Below are 13,367 nucleotides of genomic sequence, written 5' to 3'. Positions count from 1 at the left end.
AAAAAGGAATTCACTGCAATGTTATAAATAATTAATCAGACCATGAGACTGTTACAAGACTGCCATCCTGTGGCACTAGACAATGAGATTCATCACTTTATAATAAATTACTCTAACTACAAACATATTTAAGCCTACTCCAATAATTCTTTCTAATTTCTAGATAATGGTAGTTTTCCCCATTTATTCATCTTCCCTGACTCACCACAACATTTTGAAAATGTAAAACACTATCCCTCATATTCCCCTTTTGTAAAAGGACCAGAGAATATTTAACAGAAATAAAGAAAAGCTAGTACACTGATTGCTTTATTTCAGTCCCTGTACTTAATTTAAACCCAAACCACATTCTACCCTGGAGGTTCCACAATGAAAACAGCACATCCCTTCTACTTTGCAAGTGGTAGTCACCTGCACAAAGCGCTGTTTCCTCTCGGGGTTAAATTCTATGATTGTTTCATGACTACTTGCTCCTTTTGACCTAAATGAAAGATGAATTTATAAAACTGATACTACTATTGTATGTGAATACTGAAGCTGTGTAAGAGAATTGTTCCAGTACTCCCAGTCCCTTCCCTGCTAGTGTGCATGTTCTCACAGAATATGCACACCAAGTAGTTCATTCTGATTCATGTATTCTAGTCTCATGATTTTGAAAGCTTTAATTAGGTCACCCAGAAAAAAAAATACTTGGAAAGAAATTTCATAATTCCATAAACTGAGAGGTAACATAATTTGGTTGCTATGCACTTTATGAAATTGTAAGAGAATAAACTCCTAGAAGTATGCTGGTGACCAAACCAATACTAGATAAAGTTCTACAATAAAATTTATCTAGTTTCTATAATCCATGCCTGACTGAAGAGTACTTTAGCTCAACAAACAGAACTCCTCAGTCCCAAAGAATGTACTGCTACCACAACAAGTAAAACTGAGACTGGTTTACCAACTGAATAGGCTTTTTTTGTTCAAATTGCAACATATTAGTATGGAAGACAAGGAAAAGATCTTGCAGGTTTAAATCTTACTGAGGTTATCCAGGGGAAATTAGATTTTAAGTGAGCTCAACTTTAACTCCTCAATTAAGTGCATGTTTGGTATATACATTTTAACGTTCTGCATGTTTAAACTTTCAAAGCTGCATGATTCAGATCTCAAATTGAGGGGGGAAAAAACTACAAATCCTCTAAAGGTCACAATTATACCATAAGAATGCATTTATTCCATTACAAATGTTTTACAGTGCAGTAAGAATCTTTATGCAACAGTTTAAAAAACAAAACATTTAACATTTCTATATTGATTTAGAAATGTATCCAATATTCAGACTTTGCACTCCATTACACTTGTAAACAATTTACTTATTCTTTCTAAATCACCTAAGGGAAACCTGAATGCAAAAATAAAAAGATTTACATCTAGATTTACTTAAGTTATCAGTGGATTAACCTCATGTGTTTTGAAGTATGGCCAGCATATTGGTCAAGTACTGATGCCAAGTAGGTAACAAGATTCTTAGTTGACATTGCCTAAGTCAGTGTTTTCAATTCTATCGGAGTTCATGTTTTTAGGAAAGTTGAAACAATGATTAGTATTGTTCTATTCATCTTAAGACCCATTAAAACACAGCTGACAAGTGATTTTACATAAACCAAGGAAAAATTTAATTTTTCTACCACCTCACTTTTTCCCAATTCTAGCAAGTAGACTTTTAGACTGCATGAAAACTTCATGCTTTGATAACACTAATAACAATTTGTAAAAAGCTAGCTAGCAAATATGAACAGCTTTAGCAGAATAAACTCTTGTTCTAAACCAATATCAAACAATCTTGCTTAACGTGGACAAGACCCAAGCTGAGACAGGATTGAGTAAAATGTGCAATGTATTTCAATAAACTAAAATTCACAAAAGTCTTACTCTTCCATATTTTTTTCTTTTTTAAAATTCTGGATCATACTGGAGTCTTATACTGTTAGTCAAATACAGGGTCAGGTCACCAAAGATAAAAGAGAAACTATTTTCATAATTTTAATCCTGATCTGTTATTTAAATATCTTTTTTTTTTTTTTTCCTTTTTTGAGAACAAGCTATTTAAAAATAAATGTCTGATAACTTAATCTACACTAACACATTTCAATAAATTCAAGCAGCATTTGCTGCTGAATTAGACCAACTGTACTGGTGGAAATCACTGGAGCAGCAGGATTTACTGAATCCTAAACCAGTATTTGATACCAATAATCTCATCAGTAGATGCAGAACTATTTTCATTTTATTCAATTAGTTAAACAGTTAGTTCATTCAAAATTTGAGAAGCTGACTTTAGAAATAGGAAAACAAGTGTTTCTGCTTCAATCTATAAATAAAATGAAATGCAAGATGATGAAATCTACTAGGTCTAAAATGGCAAAGGACATCCTGTATTAAACAGTTCAATTTTCTAGCTACAGATAAAATATTCTTTGTTTTTACCTTTTTTAAAACTGATTTAACTTTTTTTTTGATAAACTTAGTTTCTCCCCCTTAAATACATATTTAGCACAAAATTCTAACTCATACTTCTATAATCCTGTTTCTGTGTACTTTAGCTAAATTTCAATCCAGATGTAGCTCGACACATCACAAATAATGAATGAATCATCTAGCAAGGAAATCCAATGCTTACCATTCTATGATTAAAAATGTAGCATGGGGGGATGCCAACTGAGGCTCCCACAGTGAGGGAGGGAATGGGGCAGGCACTGCCCAGCTGGAGCAGGCTAGGGCAGAGCCATGGGCGGCTCATCCGGTGGGGGGGGGTGCTTCCCACCACATGCAACCTCAGGGGAAGCATGGGGGGCACATGCCCCATGGATCTGTGCATGGGGCAAGGGCAGGCTGCGCCTCCTTCCAGGTGGGGGTGAGGTGGCAGCAGCAGTGCTGAGAGGGGTAGCTATGGGGAATTTTGGGGTGGCTGTACCATCCCTCCCAGTGCTGCCACAGCACCCCAAGTGCGTCCCTTGCCCAGCCCCACCAGAAAGAGGCTGGTACAGCTTCTGGTCCCAAGTCCACAGCCTGCCCTAGTTCCATACACACATCTAGGGGGGCACATGCCCCTCATGCCTCCCCCAGGGGATGCAGACTGCAGTGGGTAGGGCCCCCCCTCTCCCCAGATGAGCTGCCCATGGCACCTGCCCCTGCTCCTGTCCCATCCCCACTCCTTCCCTCACTGTGGGGGGCCTTATCTGTGCTCCCCCCCTCCCCCACACCCTGTTCCATCCTACAGACTTACTGGCTGAATGCTGCTCTCCACACTGCTGGGCTGCATGCCTGGTCGACGCATGCAGCATTTATCAGTGACACTGGCTCCACCAGCCAAAAAAAGACTGACATTATTGGCAATAGTCTTTTTCTTTGACCAGTGTCTATACGATATGGACTGATATCAGTGTATAGGTGGAACACTATATTCGGGCAATATCTTCCTAGTTGGCAAAAGAGCCGATCAAATAATAGTGGTTAATAAGAAAAATTACATTAAGAAAATTTACTAAAAAGTAGAAACAGAAAATAAAATTAGAACAGATGATCTATAGTAATCCAAACTGAAATCTACAAAAATACAAGTGTGTGTGTGTGTGTGTGTGTGTATATATGTATGTGTGTGTGTGTGTATATATATGTGTGTATATATATAAAATAAAAGAATGTTAGTTGGTTTATTTTATTTTTTTTTTAATTCTGAGTTAAAAGGTATTTATTTAACTAGAGATGCACTGGTCCAATATTGGATTGGTACTAATATAAAGAAAATTGGCTGTATTGGAAATCGGCCTGATGGGGCTGACAACTTGGCCAATAAATGCTCATGTGCGCACAGCCACAGCATGGCACTCGAGTGGTAAGGAGCACAGCCCAGCAGCGTGGAGAGCTGCCTCCAGCTGGTAAGTATGTGGGGGGGAGGGCAGATCAACCCCACCCCCACAGTGAGGGAGGGGACAGGGGCAGGTGCTGCCCAGCCAGGTCAGGCCAGGGTGTAAGACAGACCCATGGCCATTGGGGGCAGGGGGGAGGACATGTGTGCCCCTGGATCTGCACGGGGCGGGCTAGAGCTAGGGTTGCATTGGGCTCTTCTCAACAGGGGCTATGGAGGGGGCTGCAGCCACTGCAAATTTCACCATAGCTCCATTCTAGTGCTGCTGCATACCTGGCACAGCCCCAGCTTGGCTGCTGTCTCTCCCCATGTACCATGAAGAGCTGGGGTTGCACCAGGCACATGACGGTGCTGGGATGGAGCTACGGATGGAGCGTCTGCCCCTGTCCCCTCACTCACTGTATGTGTTTGGGGGGGGGGGGCGCGTTGATCTGCCTCCCCACACTGCTCCCCTTCCACCACAACAGACTTTTATAGCACGAAGAGCGTCCTCCAGCTAGTATCAGAAATCTGACTGGTATTGGCTGACATGCCTCCTTAAAAATCTGATATCGGTATCAGCCCCAAAAATCTCTATTGGTGCACCCCTAGACTTAACACTTTTATGGCAGTAGACAATATGGCAGGAAGTGTCCAAAGGAAGATCCATGCCCCAAAGTTGTGTTTTTTTTTGTTTTTTTTGTTTTTTTGTTTAAACTTAACCTTCTGGATAACGCCACCCCCCGGACTCCTGGTGCACAGTTCTTGTTTATTGCTCTGTGACAAGCCATGACAGTATTTTCATCAGGACCAACTTATGCAATATGATAATATTGTCAGTGATTTACATAAAGACACAGTTTGAATGCCAAGCAAATCAATTAAAGTTAATCCCCTCAGAACACTATTTACATATGCTTAAAAACTTACTCACCAACAGTTTGAAGGATTATTTTGGACTTGATTGACTCTAAAGCTATTATTTTTACATCACAACATACTAGAAAGCTAAAAGTATCTATTTTGGGAAAATATACTAAATCCATGAAAGTTTTAAATAATTAGCTTTCTTCATATTTTTGGAATAAAATCTCTATACTCTAATTTACCCAAATCCAAGACTACTTCAAATTTTAAGATGATCCCCTCTTAATTGTGTTGCACACATGGAAATTTTAAACATTTAGCTTATAATTTTCATACATAAAATCCTGTGTGTGTTGGGGGGTGGGGGGGTGTCCTAAACTCACTCATAGATTGTAGAGTTGGAAGGGACCACAAAGGATCATGGTGTCTAACCCTCTGCCCCTGGCAGGGAAGAGGACTGAGGTCATTACTTCAGTGGCAGGTTGCAAAAGGCCTCTACCACCTGCTGCCCCTTCCCCTCTTCCACACCTACCAAATCTCTTCCTTTGGGGCACTCAGCAGCAGTGAGGCACTGACTTGACCTCAGCCCAGCCTGGCAAGGAAGAAGTAGAAACAGCAGCCGGTGGACTTGGTCAGGGCTGGAAGGACCAGAGCTGGAGCAGTGGGTAAGAAGGTAAGGGGCAGCTGGTGCGAGGAGGCAGGCACAGGCATTGGGGGGTGGGGGGAGGTGCTGCATAGTTCTTTTCTGTCTCTGTGGTCTCTCTCACACTCCACCTAGCTACATATTTCCTACTGATTGGGAGGGACAAATGAATGGACTTCATCTTGGATTTGGGTAAATATGGTAATTCATGATCTTGCAAGGTCACTTTCAGCCCCTTATAACCTATGCAACTTCACCTAAAAAGTTTCCCCTTTTGGTTTGAAAACTGCTAGGAAACACATACCAACCCTCTGTGGAACTGGCTGAGCTTTGGATTCAAGCTTTGTTTCATAGAAGTGGATAACCACAGGATAAACAGGAAGCTATTCTTGAGTGTCACAGAAGATACACAAGTATCCAGTTTGACTTCAGGTTGCCAAATAAAAAAAAGAAAATAGCTGAGTATCTACTTTTTAGAACAACTCAAATCGAGCATCTAAAAATCACTACTCATTTAGTATACATGTGCACGTTTGTATGTTGTTTTTTTTGTTTCTTTTTTTTTTTTTAAGTGGGCTGTTTCAAGTGCCTTATGCTAGAAGGATACCAAACAACAGTTCCTTAAAAGCTTGACAAAATAACATTTTATATAACTTTTATGTGGAATATGGAATGCTCTTCTGACAGAATATTTTATAGTTTTGTGGAAACTGGATGAGCAGCTTCTAAAATGCTGCAAGAGTATATTGGCAAAATATGAAGCCTGTGTATTAAATTTACTTGAATTATTAAAGGACTTTAAAATGTAATTACAAATCAGTGATTTCTCCTTTTTCACTAGTGCAAAAAGGAAAGTATAATGTGACCAAAGTAACTTAAAATGACTTCACATGAGACTGTGTTTTCCTTATTTACTGCAAAATTCATAGGTAGGAAGATTATTTCACATTCTTCAGTTAATGCTTGCCAAATTGTACGGATTATTCAATGAAAATGAAATCAGTTATTTTAGAAGTGTTTTATAATACAGTTAGAACACTCACCTATGTAGACCCTCCTGCTGTATCTCTGCATCAACAACAGAACAAACACATGTAGAGGAATAAGATTGATGATGAAAACATAACCACCCCATGCAGAGACCTATTGGAAATGAAATTGTAAATTAGATAATTCAAATATGACTTAAAATAACAGATGGCCTGTTATAGAAATCCTAGTGTAGACCACGCTTTATAAGCAAGACATCAAAATGGGTCTCTTCAAAACGCGTTAGTTTAGTGCAGAAAAGGCAGGCTATATTTACAAATATATCAAACTGTCAAGCTGAAGCTAAGCTTCTCCCCCACCCACCTAAGAATGTGTTAAATGCAATGTGCCTTGTCTATATTGGATCACACCAGGCAATACATTTTTAGACCTAGTTCTGAAAGGCTCAGATTCATGAATTTGTTAGAACTCCATAGTCAAAGCAAGAAAGTGAAATTATTTAGGTCAAACTTGTAAACAATTTAGTATAATCATAACGTACAGTAACTTTTTTTCTGGCACAGCTACAAAATCTGTATTGTCCGGATGATATGATTAAATACATTAAGATAATCTACAGTCAACAGGAAAATTTTGAATGTCTGATATATATAAAATATGTTTTACTGATGTACTGTTTGTTTACATGGAAGCATCACTATATTCACTAACAATTTTATTTGCTTTAAAACAAAGTGGAAGGGGATAAAAAGAAAATGCATGCATGTTTGAAGACTATAATAAGTAACCGCAGAGTGAAGACTAGTATTGCCATGAGCACATGCAATTTCATAATCAGTCTGTGCCTCTGTTGCCTGAAGGCACATGATTAAGTCCAAATCCCTTTATTTAGAGTGTAAATGCACCTCTTTTTGCCTGATCCTCTCTCAACTAACGAAAGCAGAACTTCCTAGAAGTCTATCTAAGCTGCAGACAGGCAGGGGAACATGCTGTTAGGCCAAATTAAATCTCGTTCAGTGCAAGACTATTTATAAATACAAATCACCAGTGAAAGGCATATTGAACAGCGATGGTGGAAGTCAAACAAATGCTAACTGCATAACAGAGCATGAGTACAAAAATAAGCAAAAGTTACTAAATTTGAAGAAAACTCTGCAGATCAAATTACTGCATCAGTGAGCTCCACATCCTATTGAACTTAATTAGAAGTGTTTATGCATGTCCAAACAGTTATTTTGCATCTATCGGCAGAACTTTTAAAGTCAATCTTGAAACTATTCTTTGTTCAAGCAAACTACTATTTCCTTGGCTTTCTCAAGGCAGAATAAAGCTTAAAACCCCTAAACTACCACTCTATTATAAAGTTCTCAACTGATACTGCAAAAAACACTGATATTCTACTAAAAATATATATTATGAGGGATACGTTTATGTCAGGCTCTAAATATCTGGGATTAAAATGTCCATGACAAGTAAGGATCTCATTTCCAAGAGAAACAGGTGTATGGAAATAAATCACCAAAGGAATAATGCAAGGAAACTACCTATAGATGGAACAACTTTATCTTTACTATTAATCCAAGATCAAACTTTAACCCTTACCTAACTGAAAATGCCCTTAAAACCAAGGGAAAAAAGCAGCAATAAAGTTAAATTAGTTTTAGAACAGTCTTTCTAATATTACACATACAAGTCCTACATTTTGGGGAGGATCTATGAGGAAAATCTTCTATCTTTTACTTCTGCCTTCCTTTCAACATTGTACAATCTTGTGGAGGTGGTGAAATTAGTCTAAGATGTTACTCAGTGGGATGCTGCAGACAGTTATTTTCAACAGTAAAAGTGCAACAGTTTTATTTACCTGCTCATGAAACTCACTCATTTTAAAGGGTCTGATTAGATTATGTGGGTGGTAACAAAAAAGGTTATGTTATGCTAGTATAACAAACCCAACCCTTGTTTTTTTTCTCCCAGATTTCATATATAGCATACCTTGAAACTATAGCAGGTTTACAAACACCTTGTATAACATAAACCTGCTTTAGAGGGCAAGATTTCATAGAACGAAGATGTGTGTTCAGTTAATAGATTTACCAGAACAATAATATCATGTACTGTTAACGTATGCTTTTAGACCAGGGGTAGCCAACCTTTTTGCCCAGTGGGCTGGATGAACAGTGCCGAGTCTGCCTGCAGGCTGGATCCAGCTGGTGGTTCCAAACCAGTGCATGGGGCAGGTGTGGCAGGTCTCATCTGGCCATGTGAAAGGGAGCAGGGGGCAGTCCAGCCACAACACAGCCCTGCAGGGGGATAGGGGCCATAGCTCATCCCCAGCCTGCTGTGTGGAGGGAGGGAGCGTGGCTTGGCCCTGATCTGCCATGTAGGGCTTGGGCTTGGGGATTTTGGTAGCGAGGGAGGGTGTCTGTCCTGGTCTAACACATCTGGCCCACGGACCAGAAGTTGAGCACATCCCTGTTTTAGACCATTTAAACAGCATCCAACACTTCAAAATTTACATATAAACCTCAATGTGCCCTATAACTTGTGTATTCTTTAGCTTAAAAATATATGGCACATGACACCATGGCTGAGTTGCTTAAATCAGATTTTTAAACCAAGTCTTCTACATTCCAGGTGAATTTCCTGAACACATGACTACTAGCTATTCTGTGGTGGGAGGTGGGGATGTGCTCTCCTTCTGCTTTTTTGTTACAAATTTTAGAAGGGCCTTGTTTCATTCTGATGTAGAATGGAGACATTTTTCAACTCTTAAAAGTACCATGGGACAATCTCTCCTTCAGTTTTACTTTGGATCCCTCATCCCCATCAGTTAATAATATCGTTGCAGAAACTCTTGTTTTTTCAAAGAATGACCAGAAGAGACCTTTATGATCAAGCAGTCTGACCTCCTGTATGACGTAAGTAACTGAATTCCATACAAAAGTTCTGACATTAAACCTAACAACCTTTAGTTGAAGTAGAGCAAGTCTTCCAGACAGACATCCAATTTTGATTTAAAGATCTTAAGTAACAGAAGAGCTATACTCCATTTGTTAAACTGTACTAACAGTTGATTATTCTCCCTTAGAAATGTGGATTTGATTCTCAACCTTAATTTTTCCAACTTGAATATTCAACTGTTGAACCTTATTGAGCCTCTGTTACGCTGATGAGCCCCTTGGCAGCTACTTCCATGCTAACTGCTCAGAAGGGATGATTAAAAGTCACTTCACCTTTTCTTCGATAAACAATAAGGATTTCTCTGTACCTTCCCAGATGCTATTTGTGTATGATCCACCAATTCACTCACTGAAGTCATCCTTCCTACTGCCAGATTATCTTCCCACCCAACATCTTCCCAAATATCTTTACTGAACATATTCTCCCCAACTACAAAAAAAAATCAAAATTGCAAAATTCATGGTGAACTCAAGGGAAAAATCTGTTTATCCAGGCTCTCACATCTGCTCTCTTCTGTGACATTTTCATATTATCAGAAACATATTATCAAATTTCATCCACACACACGATCAAAATCCTGCCTCTTTGCAACTGGACTGAACAGCAACTCCAATCAAAACTACTCTCTTGATATCAAGTCTGAGAATTTATCTAATTTATTTTAGACTGTTTTTCTACGGGAATTTCACTAGGGAAGTGTACTTTTTATAACTATACCCTTCAAAAGTACTGGCAGTTTTCTCAGAAGTTTCTTGTGCACTCATTAATACATTAGTACTAAACAATTCTGATATAACCTGAAGGCTTCCAGTGAGAATTTAATCTCCACAGTTCTTAGCTCTGGAGACAAAAAGACCTATCTTGCCAAATAAATTTAGCTCATGTACACAAAGGGCTTACCATATAAAAGTAGGATAAACAGCAGCAGATTGTCCAAAAGACCGACCCAGTTTTCACAGACTTCACCTTTAAAAAAGAGCAGGCATTGATCAGTTACAGAAATATTATTTTCAACAATTAAGTTAGCACTATAATTTTTTTTCCAGAAAAGCTAAAAAGATCAGCCTTATAGAAACCATGGGTAATACAACTACTTAAAAATCAGTTCATACTGATTTGCCTACAGCTCAAAACTCAATGACGTATAGAGACAGCATCTCTGAAATAAAATAAGGATGCAATTCCTGTTCAAATGATGTAAGCAACTGAAGTAGTCTATACTCAACTTCTCATTCCATCTGGTGCTAGGATAGTAAAGTAGTTCAACTTCTGAGGCAGAACAGTACTTAATATTAACATAACATACTACTATATTAGGTACTCCGATCTTTGAGGCAGAATAGTGCTTTCAGTACTTTACAGCACCTTTTGGGTAGGGTGTAGGCCACTTGATTGCTGTAAATGTGGATTTACAGGTCCTCTTCCAACTACTGCCCATTAACTTCCTACCTACATACTTTTTTTTCAGCCTTTGTAACCAGTTTTGGACAATGTGCTATTCTAGCCTGAAAACCAATGGCTATTTTCTGCATTTAATAAAAATCAAATTTTCATCCATGTATAGCTTGATACAAGATGAGGAATAAAAAAAATCATTTAGTAAAAACTAAACACACCATTCACTATTTTCGACGATAATAAACATGTAAAAAATAAGAATATGAATAAGTTCATGTTAAGCTATACATTCTTAAGTTTGTTTAGATAAAATATGCCCTTCAAATTGGTAAATATTTCACAAATTTAGAATATTTTTAATGACAAAAGACCATATTCAAATCAAATCCTTTCTAGGTAAATGACAAAAATTACAAATGCAAAACACAGAGTGGACTCTTCAAAGAACAGCTGAGATACTACCTTTTAACATATTTTTGTAGCCATCTGTAACACCTCTTGGTAAATTCTTTTAGGTTTTGAGGAAGAATAAGGGTCCTGTGTTTTTTTTTAAATTTTTTATAATACATTAGACCAATGGGGACCAACCATTTCTGGCACCACGCTGGAATGGCCAAGCTCAGGTCCAAGGTGGGCCAGTGCCAAGGATCAGCCACTGCTACAACTTCTCTTTGCTGTTGCAGGGCATGGGAAAGCTCTCTGCCCAGCTGCAAAGGCATGATGTAAGCAAAGCCCCAGCTACCGAATGTTGCTGAGGCTCTAGTTCTGCAGGCCGGATCCAATGGCTTCACAGGCAATCTGGTTCGTGGGCCATAGGTTGCTGACTCCTGCATTAGCGCTGAATTATGAACTAGCACTGCTTTTTCAATCCAGTCAATACTTTCACTTTAAAAATGAAATCCTTATTTAGCTTGATAATTATATTTTGCCCTGATATTAAGTTTAAGATTTTCAACATTCTGTACATTTTTGTACTTATGAGTCAGTATACTGTTTTGGAGAATGTTAGAGATTTTGGCAGCAAATAAACAAATGGTGACTGTACTCAAAGGTGCAAGACCTAGTTTTATCTTCTAATACAGTATTGGAGAAGGAAAAGCATCTTTCTAATTCCCTCTTCTTTCTAAGATGGGTAAAATTGATTTTAAATTTGTCGAGAGACAAATTTGAATTCCTTGGTTCCCTACCCCAGCAATGGCTGGGAATAAACAATTCTCAGCTGCAACCTATCATAGTCTACTACAGCCCCCGGTAACAAAAAGATATTGGTGCACTGTTTCTACTACAGTGGAACTGAGTAGCTATTCTGAAATAAAGCCACTTCATCCCCAATACTGTTCACACTTATGCAGCAGCATACTTTTTCTGCTATAAGTATGCTAGAAAATTTTCTTACACAGACAAATTCATATAAATCAAGATTTAAACTGTAATTAGAGTTCAAAAGTTGACACTTCTTAAAGTTTAATGGGATCAGTTTACACCTCAGAGCACTATTGTTTCTGGTTGTCTGCGTATGCAGGTAGCGATCATTACAATCAATTCATTCCCATTCCAATTCTGAAGACTGGAGAAAGCTAGAGGCTTTTTTAAAAAAATGAAATCCTTATAGGAATCCTGAAGCTGTTACATGTTTGTGTAATTTGCAATCCACACAGATCTTAGTTAAATATAAATTACTATAGAATAGATAACTCTGCTCATAGCTTAACTACTTCTAAGTAACAACATAAGTCAATTTTGTTTAACCATGACAAAAGAGAAAATTTACCACTGCAAATTTATTTTGGATTAGCAGACACTGACTCATAACAAAGACTGTCTCTGCTTTGGTTCCTGTATCTCCAGTTCAGTCACAGTTGGCCAAACATCAGGAAAAATTGATAATCCACATTACCTTCTTCCTATCACATTGCAACCCAAGTTTCAAATGTCCTATACCTAGAAAACCTTGTAAAACTATATTAAATATCTATTTAAGGAGATGCATAAAAATAGGGAAGGTATATTAAATAAAAATATCCATTTTTTTCCAATTGTAAATAAGTACTTGCTAATGTTAGTACTGATGGGAATTCTGTTTTGCCCTTCTGCTGATATACAGTTTGGTTATGGGCATTTGCAAACAAAGAAAAGAAAAATACAGGAACAGAACTGTATAATTACACTCCTGGATACCAATCAAGAAGTGACCAGAAGTGTCTGTCAACCCTAGAATGCATAATAAAACAGACAAATGTAACCAATAAAGATCCATTAACAGATACCAGAGTTCTCATAACAAATTATTAACTTGCTTCCAAAAGAGCACATTTACTAAAAATATCTTTGCTAACAGACATGGAAACCAAACAAAACAGCACTATACAGGAAGAGGAACAGCATCAGTTTGACCTGGCAACCCAAGCATCTGGATAGCTTGCACGCTTCAGCGGGGCTTTTTGGTGCTTTTATTTAATAGCTGAGTGAATCTAAATTTTCTATCCCTCCCAGAAGCAGGCTCCGGGGGCTGGAAGCCCCCTTGGATGTGGCTCCCAGCTGCAGGGGTGCCCCAGACAACCCCACTGCAGCTGCTGTGAAACACACCTGACTTTCTGCAGTCAGTGCTGAGAG

The 13,367-nt window shown here is 38.3% G+C and overlaps 1 protein-coding gene across 1 annotated transcript in view; it reads right to left on the bottom strand.

Annotated features, from left to right (window-relative positions):
• Positions 1-13,367, bottom strand: part of STT3B (STT3B, catalytic subunit of the oligosaccharyltransferase complex) — a 165,897-nt gene that overhangs the window by 54,306 nt on the left and 98,224 nt on the right. Inside the window, exons 4-5 of the mRNA XM_019508792.1 lie at positions 10,257-10,322; positions 6,449-6,548 (exon numbers count right to left, since the gene is read on the bottom strand). Of these exons, the coding sequence (XP_019364337.1) occupies positions 6,449-6,548; positions 10,257-10,322 (166 nt within the window). The remainder of the gene's footprint in view (positions 1-6,448; positions 6,549-10,256; positions 10,323-13,367) is intronic.

Source organism: Gavialis gangeticus, unplaced genomic scaffold (assembly GCF_001723915.1).
Source record: "Gavialis gangeticus isolate Ggan-Ray unplaced genomic scaffold, GavGan_comp1, whole genome shotgun sequence".
NCBI classification, from domain to species: Eukaryota; Metazoa; Chordata; order Crocodylia; family Gavialidae; genus Gavialis; species Gavialis gangeticus.
Note: the sequence above shows the minus strand (reverse complement) of the source record. Positions and strands in the feature narration are given on the sequence as shown.